At 36.8% G+C, this 14,896-nt stretch overlaps 3 protein-coding genes across 4 annotated transcripts; 1 reads left to right on the forward strand and 2 right to left on the reverse strand.

Annotated features, from left to right (window-relative positions):
* The first annotated feature begins 3,661 nt into the window (after positions 1-3,661).
* LOC141900398 (uncharacterized) lies at positions 3,662-5,767 on the forward strand. Its single transcript, XM_074787280.1, has 3 exons — positions 3,662-3,671; positions 4,273-4,916; positions 5,004-5,767. Exons 1-3 carry the CDS (start codon positions 3,669-3,671, stop codon positions 5,296-5,298), a joined length of 942 nt encoding a protein of 313 aa, XP_074643381.1. The 5' UTR covers positions 3,662-3,668; the 3' UTR covers positions 5,299-5,767.
* A 67-nt stretch (positions 5,768-5,834) lies between these two features.
* On the reverse strand, positions 5,835-8,797 carry LOC141900397 (ectoderm-neural cortex protein 1-like). Its single transcript, XM_074787279.1, has 5 exons — positions 7,983-8,797; positions 7,752-7,905; positions 7,523-7,632; positions 7,279-7,399; positions 5,835-7,190 (listed from the first exon to the last, which is right to left on the reverse strand). The coding sequence occupies exons 1-5, from the start codon at positions 8,679-8,681 to the stop codon at positions 6,712-6,714; spliced, it is 1,563 nt and encodes a 520-aa protein (XP_074643380.1). The 5' UTR covers positions 8,682-8,797; the 3' UTR covers positions 5,835-6,711.
* Positions 8,798-9,767: 970 nt separating this feature from the next.
* Positions 9,768-14,880, reverse strand: LOC141899976 (putative pre-mRNA-splicing factor ATP-dependent RNA helicase PRP1). 2 transcript variants are annotated; one of them, XM_074786640.1, is made up of 14 exons: positions 14,737-14,863; positions 14,521-14,553; positions 14,080-14,186; positions 13,837-13,985; positions 13,569-13,759; positions 12,997-13,198; positions 12,682-12,858; positions 12,346-12,600; positions 11,926-12,184; positions 11,658-11,849; positions 11,288-11,410; positions 10,891-11,081; positions 10,631-10,800; positions 9,768-10,350 (listed from the first exon to the last, which is right to left on the reverse strand). In XM_074786640.1, the coding sequence occupies exons 1-14, from the start codon at positions 14,778-14,780 to the stop codon at positions 10,221-10,223; spliced, it is 2,223 nt and encodes a 740-aa protein (XP_074642741.1). In that variant the 5' UTR covers positions 14,781-14,863; the 3' UTR covers positions 9,768-10,220. The 2 variants fall into 2 exon arrangements, with proteins under 2 accessions (XP_074642741.1, XP_074642742.1); XM_074786641.1 differs by lacking the exon at positions 14,521-14,553 and having other exon boundaries at positions 14,737-14,880.
* Positions 14,881-14,896: the final 16 nt, after the last annotated feature.

The raw sequence follows: 14,896 nt of genomic DNA on the forward strand, positions 1-14,896 counted from the left end.
TGGAGGCACGCGTGTCTCCAGTTTAACTCGACACTGAGATTAGTGATAGATACTCGAGGATCGTTTCTCCTGGAACTATGAATTATTCTACTCAGATACAAATTGCGAGATCTTACGCCAATTACATCGTTCTATTATCAGTCGCAAACAGGTCTGGAATCTACCGTACTGCATCACTGATCATTCTACCGGTCGCTTTCCTGTTAGGAACCTTTGGAAACGCGGCTACAACCATGATAATGCTAAGTCGTAGATTTCGCAGTTTATCTTACGCTAACTATCTGATCGTTTTGTCAGTCAGTGATTTTATGGCTTGTTTCGGTTTATCACTGATGCCTGTTTTACAGTTTGTTCTCTTGAATCTAAAAACTGGACCGATATACCTGATGACTTCACTGTTCGGTTGTAAACTCTATGAATCTCTGATGGATTGTATGGCTTCAAGCAGCGCCTGGTTCATAGTGGCGATATCTCTAGAACGTGCGGCAGTTGTGCTCTTCCCGTTCACATCTCGTTTGATATGTACACCGAGATTCGCTCGATGTGTCATTGTTTTCATTTTCACGATGAATTCACTAGTTGTCGGTATTTACCCAGCTATAATAATGAAGTTTTCTGACGAGGTCTTCGGATGTTACTATGCCCTCTTTCAGCAATTCATATTTTTTATGTCATATACTATACATGTTTATATCATACCCTTATCGTTGATAATTTCATCAAATGTTGTCATAATAATTCAGTTATTTAGAGGTTCAAAAATGGTTTCGTCCGATAAGAAAACAACAAAAGCAAAACGTACAACAATAATGCTTGTCACAGTTTCACTAGCATTCGCGATGTTTACACTGCCAAACGCTATTACAATACTGATCCCTCTACCCGCCGACAAAAATGAATTTATTTTAGATATATCCGCCCTCTTTCTTATGTGTAATTACTCAATAAATTTTTACATATATCTTCTGCTTGGACGAGAAATTCGTGAATATTTTTTCGCAAAATTTTACTGTAGAAATTCACTGAAATAACCGTTGATTTCTAGTTTCATTCAATCATACGAGTTCCAAACTGGTTTCACACAGAAACCCTCAGATTTTACGTCCAGTTGTCGTCGAATGAAAAACTCTAATCCGTGCATATTGTAGTTTAATTAAAGAAATCCCACAATTCAAATTTTATATGAGATAATTTATTAGAATGAAACCACAACGTTTCGGCTGTTGACTAACACAGCCATCATCAGGTGGGTTTACGTCCAGTGAAAATACAACTTAGGCTAGAATATTTAGTTTTTTTTCAAGAATATGAAGTCTGTGTACGATTCTATTGTCGCTACAGTGGTTTTATTAGGTTTGAGATGAATTCTAGCAGTATTATAAATCACACAAACACATTTTATCACATCACAAATCACGAAACGATTTAACGCTAATCAATTAATCATTAATTTATATAACTCAAATTCAATGATGTTTCTAACTCGCGCAGTTTCTGTCAGAACTTACTCGTAATGAATCAACATTATTATTGTTAGTTTTTAAATGATGTTACTGTAAATATGACTCTATTTCCTATTCTTGATGTGGATATTTTATATCATATATTGTTACAAAACGGAGAGTATCAATGGTTACGGTTTGCCGGTCTTCCAAAGTATTTATTTTATGGTAATAATTCATTTATATACATTTTGTACATAGGCATTTCAGAAATACGAGTACACTTTGGTAGATTTAATTGATTTCCATTTTAGTGGTCAAAGATAATTTCACTCAGGTGCGACGACACTGTGTTAATTTTTACAGACAATTATACTACTAAGCGGAACGAAGATACATGTTTGGGTCGCTCGAACCACGTTTAGAGTCCATGATACGACTTATAAAACCTGAATGAGATAATATCATTCTAGTATTGCAATGGGTAATGAATTTCTACTCTATCTTAACGTATTGTCTAAATATATCGACAGTACCGGTGCTTTCACTGAATTTACAGATGCATGTATTCTCCAGTTCTCCCTCAGGAGGTCATCGGCTACATTTACCGAAAGCATGAAGAAAATAAAAACAATGATTTTTACAAGAGAAACAATCTCATGTAATTAATCATGAAATGTTAACACCAAAAGAAGGAAAATAAACTTTCGGACCAAAAAGTGCTATCACAGGATACTGGGTGCCACTTTTAAAGGCAAAGTTTACTATTCCAGGACTCTGCTTCTGCATATAAAAATCAAACCGATCATCAGTGGAAATATCAAATTAGCGGGGGATGAAATATACATACCGTCAAAAAATATTGCCGAGGAATTTCGAAGGGCACTTAAAATTTTAAACCGTATTGGGCAATACGGTCTGGATCCACCCCTGATGGATATAGTGACGATCAAAAAGATCGCTAATTTCGTAATTACTCTTCGGCAGCTCAACACTCGCTTCTAACCGGTCAACAAGTGTCAGTACTCCTGAGGTACTCAACGTTAAATGAATTTACCACTCTGAATCAGTATCAGTAATTACCGGGTTCGAACCCGGGACACCCCTGTACATCCTGTATTCAGTGTCAGGAACCCCTGAATCAGTACCAATAATTACAGGGTCAAAGAGAAATACAGCTGTGGGATCGATGGATAGAGGGGTTAGGATGGAAGGAATGTGTTTGCTTCTAGTTTACGTAGCAAATCCTGAATAATTGAAGAAATAACAAAGGAAAACTTTCTATGGATCTATATCATCACTTTTAATTCATTGATCTATCGTAAAAGATGTTTACCCCTAATTTTCCTGCACGGAACAGCTTTAAATCTAATCACAAACAGCAGTTTTTATCATATCCAGAATTAGATTTGCATTATTTTTCTGTTTAAATTTGTTTGCGTTTTAATGACTTCAGTAGAAAATGCTCAATTCTAGTTATGTCAATCCTGGCTCCAGGAAAAGTTGTCCCAGCCGCACGAATTAAGGTGACCAAAAGAGCACTGTCCATTCCACCAATAATTCGGTCAATGAACTAAATGTAATTTTGTCAAACAGGAGTTCCAAACTCCTTGAGATCGGCGCCCCCGGGACCGGGACAAAGGACTCCCTGAGCCTTTTGCCCAGAGACCGACGGCTCTACTTTTTTATTTATTTACCAGCCCGCTTATAAAGTTGATTTTCAAAACTCGCCTAGGCCGGGGAAATTAAGTTAAAAAATCGCGTATCCCGCCGCAAACTAAACGAAACCTCCTTTCAAAATTTTCCAACAGACCTGAAGGGACCGGGAACACTTGCAGTAAATCAGAATTTTTCAAACTTGTTTTGTAGAACTGGTTATGCGTTATTTTTAGATACACGCATTTGAAGAATAACCATACTGACATCGGGCTGGTGACATAGGTGAGCCGTAATTTTGCATGTGCTCTTAGCTTTAACTTCATTTATACTGTGATAAGGAACGTCCATGTACAGTGTAAGACCTGAAACTAATTCCATAACGTCCAGTAATTAGAAATGTCATACACACACTCGTGATCGTAGTTTTAGAATTATCGCTATCGATATGCTAGATGGTACAAACATTTACCCCGTCGCCATAGCGACCTAAAACAACCAAGACCTAACTCGTAACCTTCTAACATCATCCATAGTGCAACATTCTTACAAGTGACACCGCAAGTGAACATGGTGAGTCTTCTTACTAAATTACCAGACAACGAATGGAATATTTTTACAGTGCTGGTTTTAATTCTAATCGTTGTCTCCAGTAGAACTTCATTCGTTGGAAGGTCCCAAGTTCATGGACACATTTTTCAGGAACGCTGTAATTCTTTGCATTACCGTTTAATTCGTGTATTCATTTAATGCAGGAATGCATGAATCATTTCTATAATGATTACTGAGTGAACAAAAGAATAGTATATTCGCATATTCTACTTAATATGATTAATAAAAGGTCGTCGTTTGCTAAGTATTGGAAATTACGTTGCACAGCGTGACTCGAACCATTTGTTGTCGATATTTGTGTTGACAAGTGCAATACTGAACATTGTCCAGGCTTTATTGCGTTGTGTCCACTGCTGAAAGTTTCAACACGCGTGCCTATGAAAACCTGGCATTTTTAAGATTCGGTACGAATTCACCAGATACAATGCGATCAACGAATTACAACCGTTTATTAATTACACCAATACCACAGAGTGCTGGAACTGTCGGCACAACATCTAGAAATTCGTCATGTAAAAGCAATCGGGCTTCGAACTCAAACAATTCTTGTTTTCTTTCACAGCCGGTGGAAAAATGGCCTCTAGATGATTTCCCAATGGATGTCGATATGACGAAGTGTTTACAAACTACGAATGGTTGTCAGGAGTGGAGGAGGGGTAAGATGATCGAATGTGAAAAGGCGCAGAATCTTAGCGACAACTTGTTGAAATATGGAAAAAGACTTTTTGATAACGCGCTCGATAGACCGAAATCACTGGATAGAGATGCATTAGTTTATCTGCCACAAACTGCTGAAAATGCCAGAGCTGTGAGAACACTGAGGACTTCATCTGGACCAACACTCATCGGTAGTCCGATTCATAACGATAAGATCCAGTTGATGAACCGCATAAGACAAAGACCAGCCACCATGCCTGAAATAAAGCCACTATTCGTGAAAGATCGAACCCGTTTTCCGGCACTCAACCAGCGCATGGAGCTGTCCAATCAGTATTTGAAAGTACGATATGTCGGCGAAACTAACGAAAAAACATCAACGATGAGTCATCCAGAATTAATGTTACTGGTGGTCGATGAGAATCAAATGTATACTGGCGGACCAGATGAAGAGGTCGAAGTAGTGGACAACGAGGAAACTGTGCAAGAAATAACTCCACAAGAGCCAGATGCAGTTATACCCCGAAAATCGGCTTCAAAATCAAAAAGGTAAACGATAAAATATCCATTACCGATTTCTTTTTATGTTTAGATTGACGAAAACATTTGATTCAATTATAAATTATTGATTTTTAGGAGGAAAAAGCATTGGGTCGATATGTTAACAGTATCGAGTGTAAAAAGCCAAAATCGTGAGGATTCGACCGTAAAATTAAAAGAAACGGTGGCATCGCTAGACGATGGGCAACGAAATGGTGAAAATGTGGATTGCGGTTATCTCAATTTAGAGGATTTACAAAACAGAAACTTAAGTTTGCCAGAGTTTGTTTGTCCCAGTTCTGAGGATAAATCCCGGGAATACGCCGTCAAACAATGGCTTACAAATACAAAATTCAAAAAGTGCCCGAATCACGTTCCCGCCGCGTTCTGAGTGATAGAAACAGACAAATCGTTGAGGCCGTCCCGTCGTGAGGTTGAATAAACAATCCATTAGACTATTGGAGGGAAACCAAGATCCGAACGACGTAAAGCAACACTTAAACTGTTTAAGTCTAAAAAAAAAACAAATGCTCTAGAAACGAATTAGAACGCAAAATGTAAATTGGCGCATTATCAGGCGTTAGTTACTGTTTCATTGTTATAGATCAATAGGAATTCGATAGAGTAGTACTGATGATTGTTAGTATGAAAAATGGCTTTGTTCGCAATAAAAATATGTATGTATGTATATGCCCGGTACATAAAGTGAATTTCGAGTTTTGTTTTGTAATGCATGGCCGCCAATTCGCAAACAAATCTACGAACAACGTATTTACCTTATACATTCAACACAAATGAAATGCCAAACAAAAAACATCATAGAGTTGTTAACATCAAAGTTTATTTTTTAGAGTTACCGGGTAAAAATTTACATAACACATACTAACATCTCAAAATCACCATTATTAATTGGCAGATCACATGATTTACTATCATCCGAAAAAGCAACAAATGAACATTTCTGGTCCTGTATTACAATAGATTCCTCAGCTCAGTACACATGTAGTGGATGATTAAATTGCAAATTTATCCAGATTCATTATTTGAGCAAGTCGGTGGAATTTTATCAGATCCAACCTACAGTTAGAGTAAACACTAACATAGAGATAAAAACATATAAATGCGAGAGAACACAATATCATTTGCAATTCAAAAATACGAAGGGATCTACGAATTTGCAAGTCATATGTACGACAAAAATTAACACTGGTAGAATGAATTCATCATGTGTTATGTCTTGAAGTGTTTAATTATTTCCTAAGGCCCGTTTCAAGATAAAACATTTCGGAGTATATACGGTTGGTGTAAGATTTAAGTCGCTTGAAAGAAACCCCCAAACCTGAGATAAAGATAAATATTGTATTAAAAATGAAGACAGGAATCTGAGACTAACAAGCGTTTAGCCCGGAGTCAAGTATCTGAGACTAACAAGCGTTTAGCCCGGAGTCAAGTATCTGAGACTAACAAGCGTTTAGCCCGGAGTCAAGTGCCTCAGATAATCGCAGGCCACGGATAATATATTACAAATTTCCTTACTCCATTTCACCGTGATAATAACCCGTCCCTGCTCCGGCTGTCTCGGAATTCATGTGCCTTAGAGAGAATCTATTGTTCCCACTACAGTGACAATGGAACCTCCTTACAACAACTTCAGGGGACCAGAAAATATGTTCATTATAACAATAGTTCGTTATATCAAAATGAAATTATCAACATTTTCCTGTTTCTTGGTTTGTAAGGAGGTTCCGCTGTAGCTCAGAGGCGAACAGGGTCCGCTGTCTGTAATACATTGAAGCATTTGATATTACGTATATTGTACAGCAACAAGCGATGACAAATATTTGCAATTGGAGGATATAGGCAGAGATACAGAACGTTCCATTTTTGATGAGAGTAAATTATAAACTTGAACATCTGAGGAGATATCGTTATCAGGTTGTGATGTATCATCCATTTCACTGTTTATTAGATAGAAGCGACTGCTTTTGATACAACCAACTCCGGGATGTGGAAATCGCACGAGCTCCTCAATTGTATGCGTTGCCGGATTGTATCGCCACAAAATTGCACTGTATTGTCCGAGCAAATAAATATGGTTATTGAAGGTTGTAGCCGATTGTAATCCACTATCGAACGTAACCGGGGATGGTTTCATTGTCCATTCGTTGTTACAAGTATCAAAACATTGGAAATGAGTTTTCACAACGAATATAGTGTCATCAGAAACTGCTGCCACAGCCGAAAATACACACTCTTTCAAATCTGGTAGATTTTCCCAAATACCTTAAAAGAAATGAATTTTCAACAATCAATACTTAGTTTGTCTTGTGATTTTGAGTTTTTGATTGAAATCATTGGAACGACAGTTTACCTGTTTTGATGTTAAATCTTTCTGCTGAATCTAGAATGAGCCGATGGCGCCCGAAACCTCCAATCAAATACAGGTAGTCTCCGTGAGAACAAATAGTGTGATTGCGTCGAGGTTGAGTCAGCTGAAACATATATCACAAGAATATTCACGTATTCTCAAAATTGGTATCAAAAATACATTAAGAGGACATCTTTAGGTATTTTGCTGGTATTGATAACAGGGAAAAATAAGAAACAGTTCTTACTTTCGTAACAACTTTCCACGTCATGAAAATAAGATCATAACACCAAACATCCATCATCCAACCATTTTTGCCAAGTTTTCTCTCTCCACCAGTAAGGTAAAGATATTTACCTGAAAAAGTTGTTAATTTCTATATACCCTAGTTTGGACTTGGTTAACGCTTGGAGTAATCTACTCCAAGGTTAAATGTCTACACAAATGAAATGGAAAGGAACACACTTAGTTCTTACCTATTATATATGCTTTCATCCCTAAACAATAAACAAAATCTGAAGGTAACTGCTCCAATCGCTTTACTTTTCCAGAATCTAAATTTGCAAACTTCAGGCTAAGGTCAGACACATCTTCAATAACTAAAAGTAAAGTCTCTGGTACTTGCCTTTTCTAAAAAACAAAATGAGCATAAATTTTGATGTTCATCATAGAACAGTAACTAAAGTATAACTACTGTATTCAAGTACCTGATGACTGTTTGTTTTCTGTTGGATGCAATAGTCCATGAGGTTTTGTTTCAAGCTATTGTCTTTCAAATTACGGTGAAGAAGTACTTTCTCTTGGAACTCGGCGTTTGGAATTAAATTGAAACGTATGCAAGATTTAAGCTCACATAAATCATTTTTGCGTTTTTCAAAATTAAATGATATCCAATTCATCAAGGCTTCAAATACATCGTACTCGGAATTTACATTCAATTCATCACTACTCAGATACCATTTCAAAGTTGCCTTTGGTAACATCATGAACTCATCCGTATTCAAAATTTCGTGAAAATGCCAGAAAATGAAAGCTTTGGCTTTTTCATACATTTCACTTAAGCAGAATTTATCACAAATATAAAATACAGAAAAACAGTTTGAGTAAGAGATAGACCTCAACATGTAATCACAACTGTATGTTTTCAGTTGCGTGAATTGAAGCATGCACACGACAGGAACAATAATGAACACATTTGAATTCGTTAAATTCAAATTGCCAGTTGAAATATAATCGAGAATGAGTTTAAATCCATCTGCTGATACGTCATTCAATGTGATTTCTGTTGCATTTCTTTCCAGCATATTACTACTAAACATAGCGCGGAAATATTCACTGTTTTCAGAAAGCGCATTTTTAGAACATTCGAACTTCTTTCCTTCGATATTCAAAGTTACTTCATCCATATTGCCGGATCTGATGACTAGAGCAGCACTGCAGCTATAACAGATTAATCTATATGTCCAGCATCTTGAAGTGCATAACGCCGCGATAGATAAATCGTGCCGATAATAGAAATGACAACCACACAGAATGCAAAGATATAAAATGTTTCCTCATCAAATATATCAGTGAATCCAGGGATATACTGAGATGCGTGTTTGACAATTTTCCTCTGGGGCGAATTCTTTGGTAACATCTTTTATGGGTTTAATTTTTCTCTGCAAAAAATAATAACATGTTAATGAAAAAAAAAGAATAAATAAGTAAACTGGAGCTTAAGATCTTATGCTATAGATCTAATATGAATATAACGATTTGTGTTGCTAATTAGTGCGATTGAAAATGCAGAAAATGAACTTTAATTAATCTAATTCCATTTACAAATAGCTAACACTGAGGGCTACATTGAGTTGATCTAAATATGAAGAATCTGATATAGAGTCATACATCACATACCAAAGTTTCAATTTGTATTTGAGGATTTTTCAAGTAGTTCCATGAAATTCTAGAATATCCCCGAAAGTGGTCCAAAATAACAAACTTGTTTTATCGTAGCTGTATCAAATATGCAAATAAGCCATACTCGACTGCCAGAGATCCAATTCAAATAAATAATAATTTTATTCACAAAGTGTGATAATCAACATCACTTACCAATTCTCATTTCTATTCCTTATGTTTTCCTTTTTACTGATGCTTTGCCCTCACAGAAAACTACTTTTTTCTCTCTTTTTAGAATTGCGCTTGTTGAAGAAATAGTACATTTTATTGTTTTTTTCTCCAATCTCTGTAAATCGCCTGTACTAAGGCTTTCCGTGAAACACATTTTGACTTGAATATGGTCATCTCAATCAAATCATCTTTACTTTAATGACCGATAGTACAAATCATCGCTCGCCTGAGAATTAAATTCTCGCTTCATGGATTCTTCATATACCGTAGTACAAATAAACCGTCAGCCTAAGACAGGTTAACAGAAAATTTACCTAAGCAAAAAACCAAATAATTGAACCATCATACAATAAGCCACACAAATATTTCTCATGGGATGTAATAGCATTTATTTTGCAATTAACACCAATGAAGCCAATATCATATTCATACCATGGCATACATATTTTTTGATGACAATGATTTCAAGCTTTTATTTTTATTAACAATACATATTACATACATACTTACCTGCGGGTGAAACAATGTAGATCAAAACAAAACAACATTCGTTGTGGTTTTATTTCACTGAATGAATTCATAAGCATTAAAATGAAATTAATTTGCACATAAAACTTGATGAAACACCATCATCGGAACATAATTCAAATTGGTACATAAGGTGCGCGAGCAATCATATGGCTTTTGATCACTAAGATATATCTGACCCACAATTTGAATATAAATGCATTCACAACTTTTCAAGCGACGCAGATAATTCTATGAATTGTCATTTTTAATTGTTCATAGTAACACAGCTACCGGTATACAGAGTTTCAGTTTGTTGACTCTCAGTTTTTATTGTACGATTCTTGGTACTGTTTTGTTTCTAGTTTCGCAATGATTCTTTCTAGTTGTCTCCTGGCTTCGCATTGCGGGAAATTAGACATGTCGTAGTACTGCGGCGCACCCTTAACCAACCTTTAATATACAAGAGGAAAATTTGACTCAAATGCACATCAGAACAAAAGGAAATGTTTATTCTATATTTCGTCTATATCCTAAAAGTTGTCGACTTCGGAATACTGAGATGATCTGAAGATGTCTATATAAATACCAATAAATCTATTAGCTCTAAGAAACATTGCTGACATTTTTTCATTATTAGTGTTGGGTTTCTTATATCATGATCACAGCTCGGACAGTGTTCTGTCAAAAGTAAACATCAGAACTTTTCTTGTCAAATATATTTTCTACGTACCATTCCGGTTTCACATCTGTGACTGTTCTGATGTAGTTTTTCGTAGTCAGTACAAATTCATTGTACAACACCCACTCCGGTTTATGATCTAGACATGTCGACGGATGAAGCTGAACTATCTGATTATCTTTCGCCGTCAAATAATGACCTGTTCTCTCTAAATGAGCAACCTAATCAAAAACGAAATACGGCGTGCAGATTATGAAATAAAACACAAATGAAACAAGCAGCATAAATCCCCCAGCGTTGAAGAAACTAACCTGCATGAAAAATCCAGACACGAGAGCTTTACGTATGTTGATGTAGTAATCTCGACTGGTGAAGTCTGTACTGGTTCTACGTAGACTGAATCGATCCATGATTCGCGCTAACTGTTGTCTTACATTGTCTGCACTCTTCAGCGAACGATAGTTCACAAAATTGTCATAACACCACTGAGGATCCTCATGATCTATTATCGTAACAGATATCAATTTATGAATAACGCAGTAAGCTAAGTCCTCCGACTGATAAACTCTGGTATTTTCACATTTCATTACATCCAAAACAATTGGCTTTTTTCAAATTTCTTCTCATTTCATATCCATTTTTCACATCTTTCCACTTCAATCTGACCCAATAATGATTCACATTTAATGATTCACATTTCTGACTTACTCTGTTTGAAAGCATGGTAGACATTTAGAAGAGTCAAGTGGTCTCCGTCAATGTGAGCAAACCTCATCTTAGATTCATCAGCTGCTTTCTTCGCTTCCGTTGGCCGTACGAAACACTGTGGAACTAAACAGTGTCGGGTGGGGGTCGCATAGACCCGTTCCCAGCGATATTAACATCTATTACAACTAAAACGGAAACTTACTGTCTAAGGACGCAAGTCCCCTTGGGGCTAAGATTGAAACCCTTTGAGGTACTTGAGAACATTACATCATTGGATTCTAGCGACAATTATGGATATTTTCACATAACTTTTACCATAAAATTCATTAAGAAAATGTGTATACCATGACGCTGTTTGCAGTTTACTTACCGGAAAGCATAGCAGTAATTGATAAGATCTCATTTGAACAACTGCAGTCACAACTTGCGATAACCATTTTAGCGAGTTGAGGATCTAACGGGAATTCGGCCATCATTGAGCCGAGTTCAGTCAACTCCCCATCATCATCTAAAGCAGCTAAATAATTCAACAACTCTAATGCCCTCATCAACGTCTCAGGAGCTACAAAATAACGCAAAGGCTCACATCGTGAATTGTATCACTAATGAACTGTATCCTTATTAACAATTCAACTAACCAGGTGGATCCATGAAATCGAAATGAACCAGATCATCTATACCCAATTTCTTCAACTGAAGCACAACCGACCCGAGATTCGATCGCAGGATCTCAGGATACGTGTTATCCTGCATTTCATTTTTGTAAGCCTTCTCCGTGTACAAACGGAAACATTTACCCGGACGAGTACGACCAGCGCGACCAGCTCGCTGTTGAGCACTAGCTTTACTGATCGCTGATACTAACAATGACTCAACACGAATACGAGGATTATAAACCTGAAACATATGACAAATTCATATAGTCATACAGCTCAAATGCGCTTGTTCTTTGTTTTTTTATGGTATCCTTTTCAATCATGATCAAATCATTTGTTTGATCAAATCAATATCCGTGGTTAATCATTATTGTCATATTTGAATAATGGTTTTTCCCTTACTTTTTGTTTCGCAAATCCTGGATCTATCACAAAGACAACACCATCGATGGTAAGAGAAGTTTCGGCAATGTTTGTAGAGACGACACATTTTCTGCCTATCGCGCCATTTGATCGTTTTGGAGGGGCTGCTTCAAAAATTCGCTGTTGCAGATTTGGTGGTAATGTTGAATATAGGGGAATGCATTTCATTTCACCAACTTCAGGACCGAGACCTTCTATTTCTCGTTGTATTCTTTTACAGGCCTCTTCAATTTCCTGGAATGCGTACATCAGCCGTATAAGACACCAGCAAACACAGAATTCAGTATCATAATTCTCTATCCATGCTCCACATACCTCTTGTCCAGTGAGAAACATTAATATATCGCCTTCTATTTCTTCACACATGTGTATTTGTATGACAGTTCTGATAGCAGCTTCCAGGTAATCTCGTTCAGGTTCAGGGGTATAAAATATCTCTACCGGATGAGTTCGACCTGGCACTGTCATCAGTGGTGCATTATCAAAATACGTCTATACCGAAATAACAATAACATTATATGTCATCTATCAAACGAAATCAAGATTATTTTCAAACTAGAGTTTTTCCTCATTTATTGAATGCTCGTCCCATTCTTGGGCTGCAATTATTTGCTGCCTCATCATAAGTACCTGAAATTTCCCGGCATCCAAAGTAGCACTCATAATGATAATTTTGAGATCTGCCCGTTGTTTCGCAACCTCTTTCAATAAACCCATCAATATATCAGTGGCTAGCGTCCTTTCATGAGCTTCATCGAGCATAACAACTCCATACGCTTCCAACAATGGATCTGACATAGCTTCACGTAGTAACATACCATCCGTCATATATCTATTAAATTCATATAAATTTACATTTTTCATCACGGATTTCCAAACATGACACTAATGAAAACAGGGTTCCTACGAATCAGTTAACTAACAATTTAAGGGTATTTTAGAAATTTTTTTGAAAACTTTAGGAGCCCATTTTCATGTATTCTCATCCATGCAACTAATTACACACAATTAACAGAAGAATCTCATTGAAAACAATTTCCTTTCAGCATCTTGAACTATCCTGTTCATACATACACTTTTCAGGGACGGGCCCAGTGACTTAGTATTGGGGGTGGGGTCTCAAACCCTAATTAATTGTATACATGTAGGATAGATCATGGTACCCGATAGTGTCAATATCACATATCATTACGAATACTTACTTGAGAATAGTTCTTGCCGACGTACAATCTTCGAACCTAATGTTATAACCAACTTCCTGACCGAGACCAACATCCATTTCTTCTGAGACACGCTGAGCTACAGACATTGCAGCCACTCGCCGAGGCTGTGTACACGCGACACCTTTTTTCTGATAACGCAGTCTCACCCATTGCAAGCACCATTGAGGTATCTACAAAAAATTCATAATTCACAATAATGTCCACCAGAAGTCAGTTTTGAATCGATTACTACGTAACAATCAATTACCTGTGTAGTTTTTCCGGAACCTGTTTCACCAACTAGAACTGTACATTGATTCTTATTAATTGTATCAACAAATTTATCTTTATACTCCCACACGGGCAGAGTCATACGTTTTCTTAATAATTCATAGTATCGCGGTGTATGTGGCAAACCTATTAGAAGAATACAATCATACGTGTTGGTTAAGGTTGTCAATTTTCATGCTACCAATTAGTAAAGAAAACTCTATTAATAAGTTGAACTGACCAGAGAAGGGATTGAGTTGTACTGTCGGTTTAGGAAGTTGTAATCCTGCGAGCAACGAAGCTCCAGCATTTGTGGCTGGATCACCAAATCTGGTGGTTCTGTCCTTACTGCAGAAGAGAAACAAGGGAATATCATTTTATATCGTCCAGCAGCCTTGAAAGAAAGGCAATATTTCACGATTTTAATGTTTATATTTTTCGATTTACTGAAAATATGATGAAAAATCAGATAGAGATTTAGATATTGTCAATGTTAGTCATATCCATTGAGAGTGTGGACTGATAGCTGCCACAAATCATCCATCACATCCATAACCATGAAAGACACTAAATTAATTGTCGGTTATTTTAAATCAGAAAAGGAAGAGACACAGAGAGCAGGGAGGGAACTAGAACTTTCAACGACAAACACATTACTCAATGGACATGTTTAAAGTCTCACCTGCCACTATCATGATCTCGATCGGACTTATTCCTGTAGAAAAAATAACATTTTTCATTGACCAAAAATTATATGACACAGATGGCGCTACCATCTGTCTGGTGGCACACACGGCAGATCACCAATTTTTTTACAATAATTTAATGTGTAGAAAAGAGGAGGAAAGAACATTCATCATATTTCAAGCATCACTGAAAGCACGAAATGTTCTTTTACCTTTTGCTGGAATCACCAACATCTATCCTATGTCTTTTTGACATATTTGTAGCTTTTTAAACCAAAGACGAGATGCACAGAATAACAAGCACCCGCGGTGCACGAAGACCTACGGCCCGTGTTAGGTTACGATAGATGGCGCCACGATGTCTTGCGGACT

The sequence above is a fragment of the Tubulanus polymorphus genome, chromosome 2 (assembly GCF_964204645.1).
Source record: "Tubulanus polymorphus chromosome 2, tnTubPoly1.2, whole genome shotgun sequence".
Classification (NCBI taxonomy): Eukaryota; Metazoa; Nemertea; class Palaeonemertea; order Tubulaniformes; family Tubulanidae; genus Tubulanus; species Tubulanus polymorphus.

Coding starts and splice junctions, on each gene's coding strand:
- LOC141900397 (XM_074787279.1), bottom strand. CDS start 8,681: ATGGATGAAGTAACTTTGAATATCGAAGGAAAGAAGTTCGAATGTTCT. Junction 7,633..7,751: donor GATGAAAGCATATATAATAG/GTAAGAACTAAG, acceptor CAACTTTTTCAG/GTAAATATCTTTACCTTACT. Junction 7,400..7,522: donor CGTGGAAAGTTGTTACGAAA/GTAAGAACTGTT, acceptor TATATGTTTCAG/CTGACTCAACCTCGACGCAA.
- LOC141899976 (XM_074786640.1), bottom strand. CDS start 14,780: ATGTCAAAAAGACATAGGATAGATGTTGGTGATTCCAGCAAAAG. Junction 14,187..14,520: donor CGAGATCATGATAGTGGCAG/GTGAGACTTTAA, acceptor TCTCTTCTGCAG/TAAGGACAGAACCACCAGAT. Junction 11,082..11,287: donor CTACCATGCTTTCAAACAGA/GTAAGTCAGAAA, acceptor TTACGATAATAG/ATCATGAGGATCCTCAGTGG.
- LOC141900398 (XM_074787280.1), top strand. Junction 4,917..5,003: donor TCGGCTTCAAAATCAAAAAG/GTAAACGATAAA, acceptor ATTGATTTTTAG/GAGGAAAAAGCATTGGGTCG.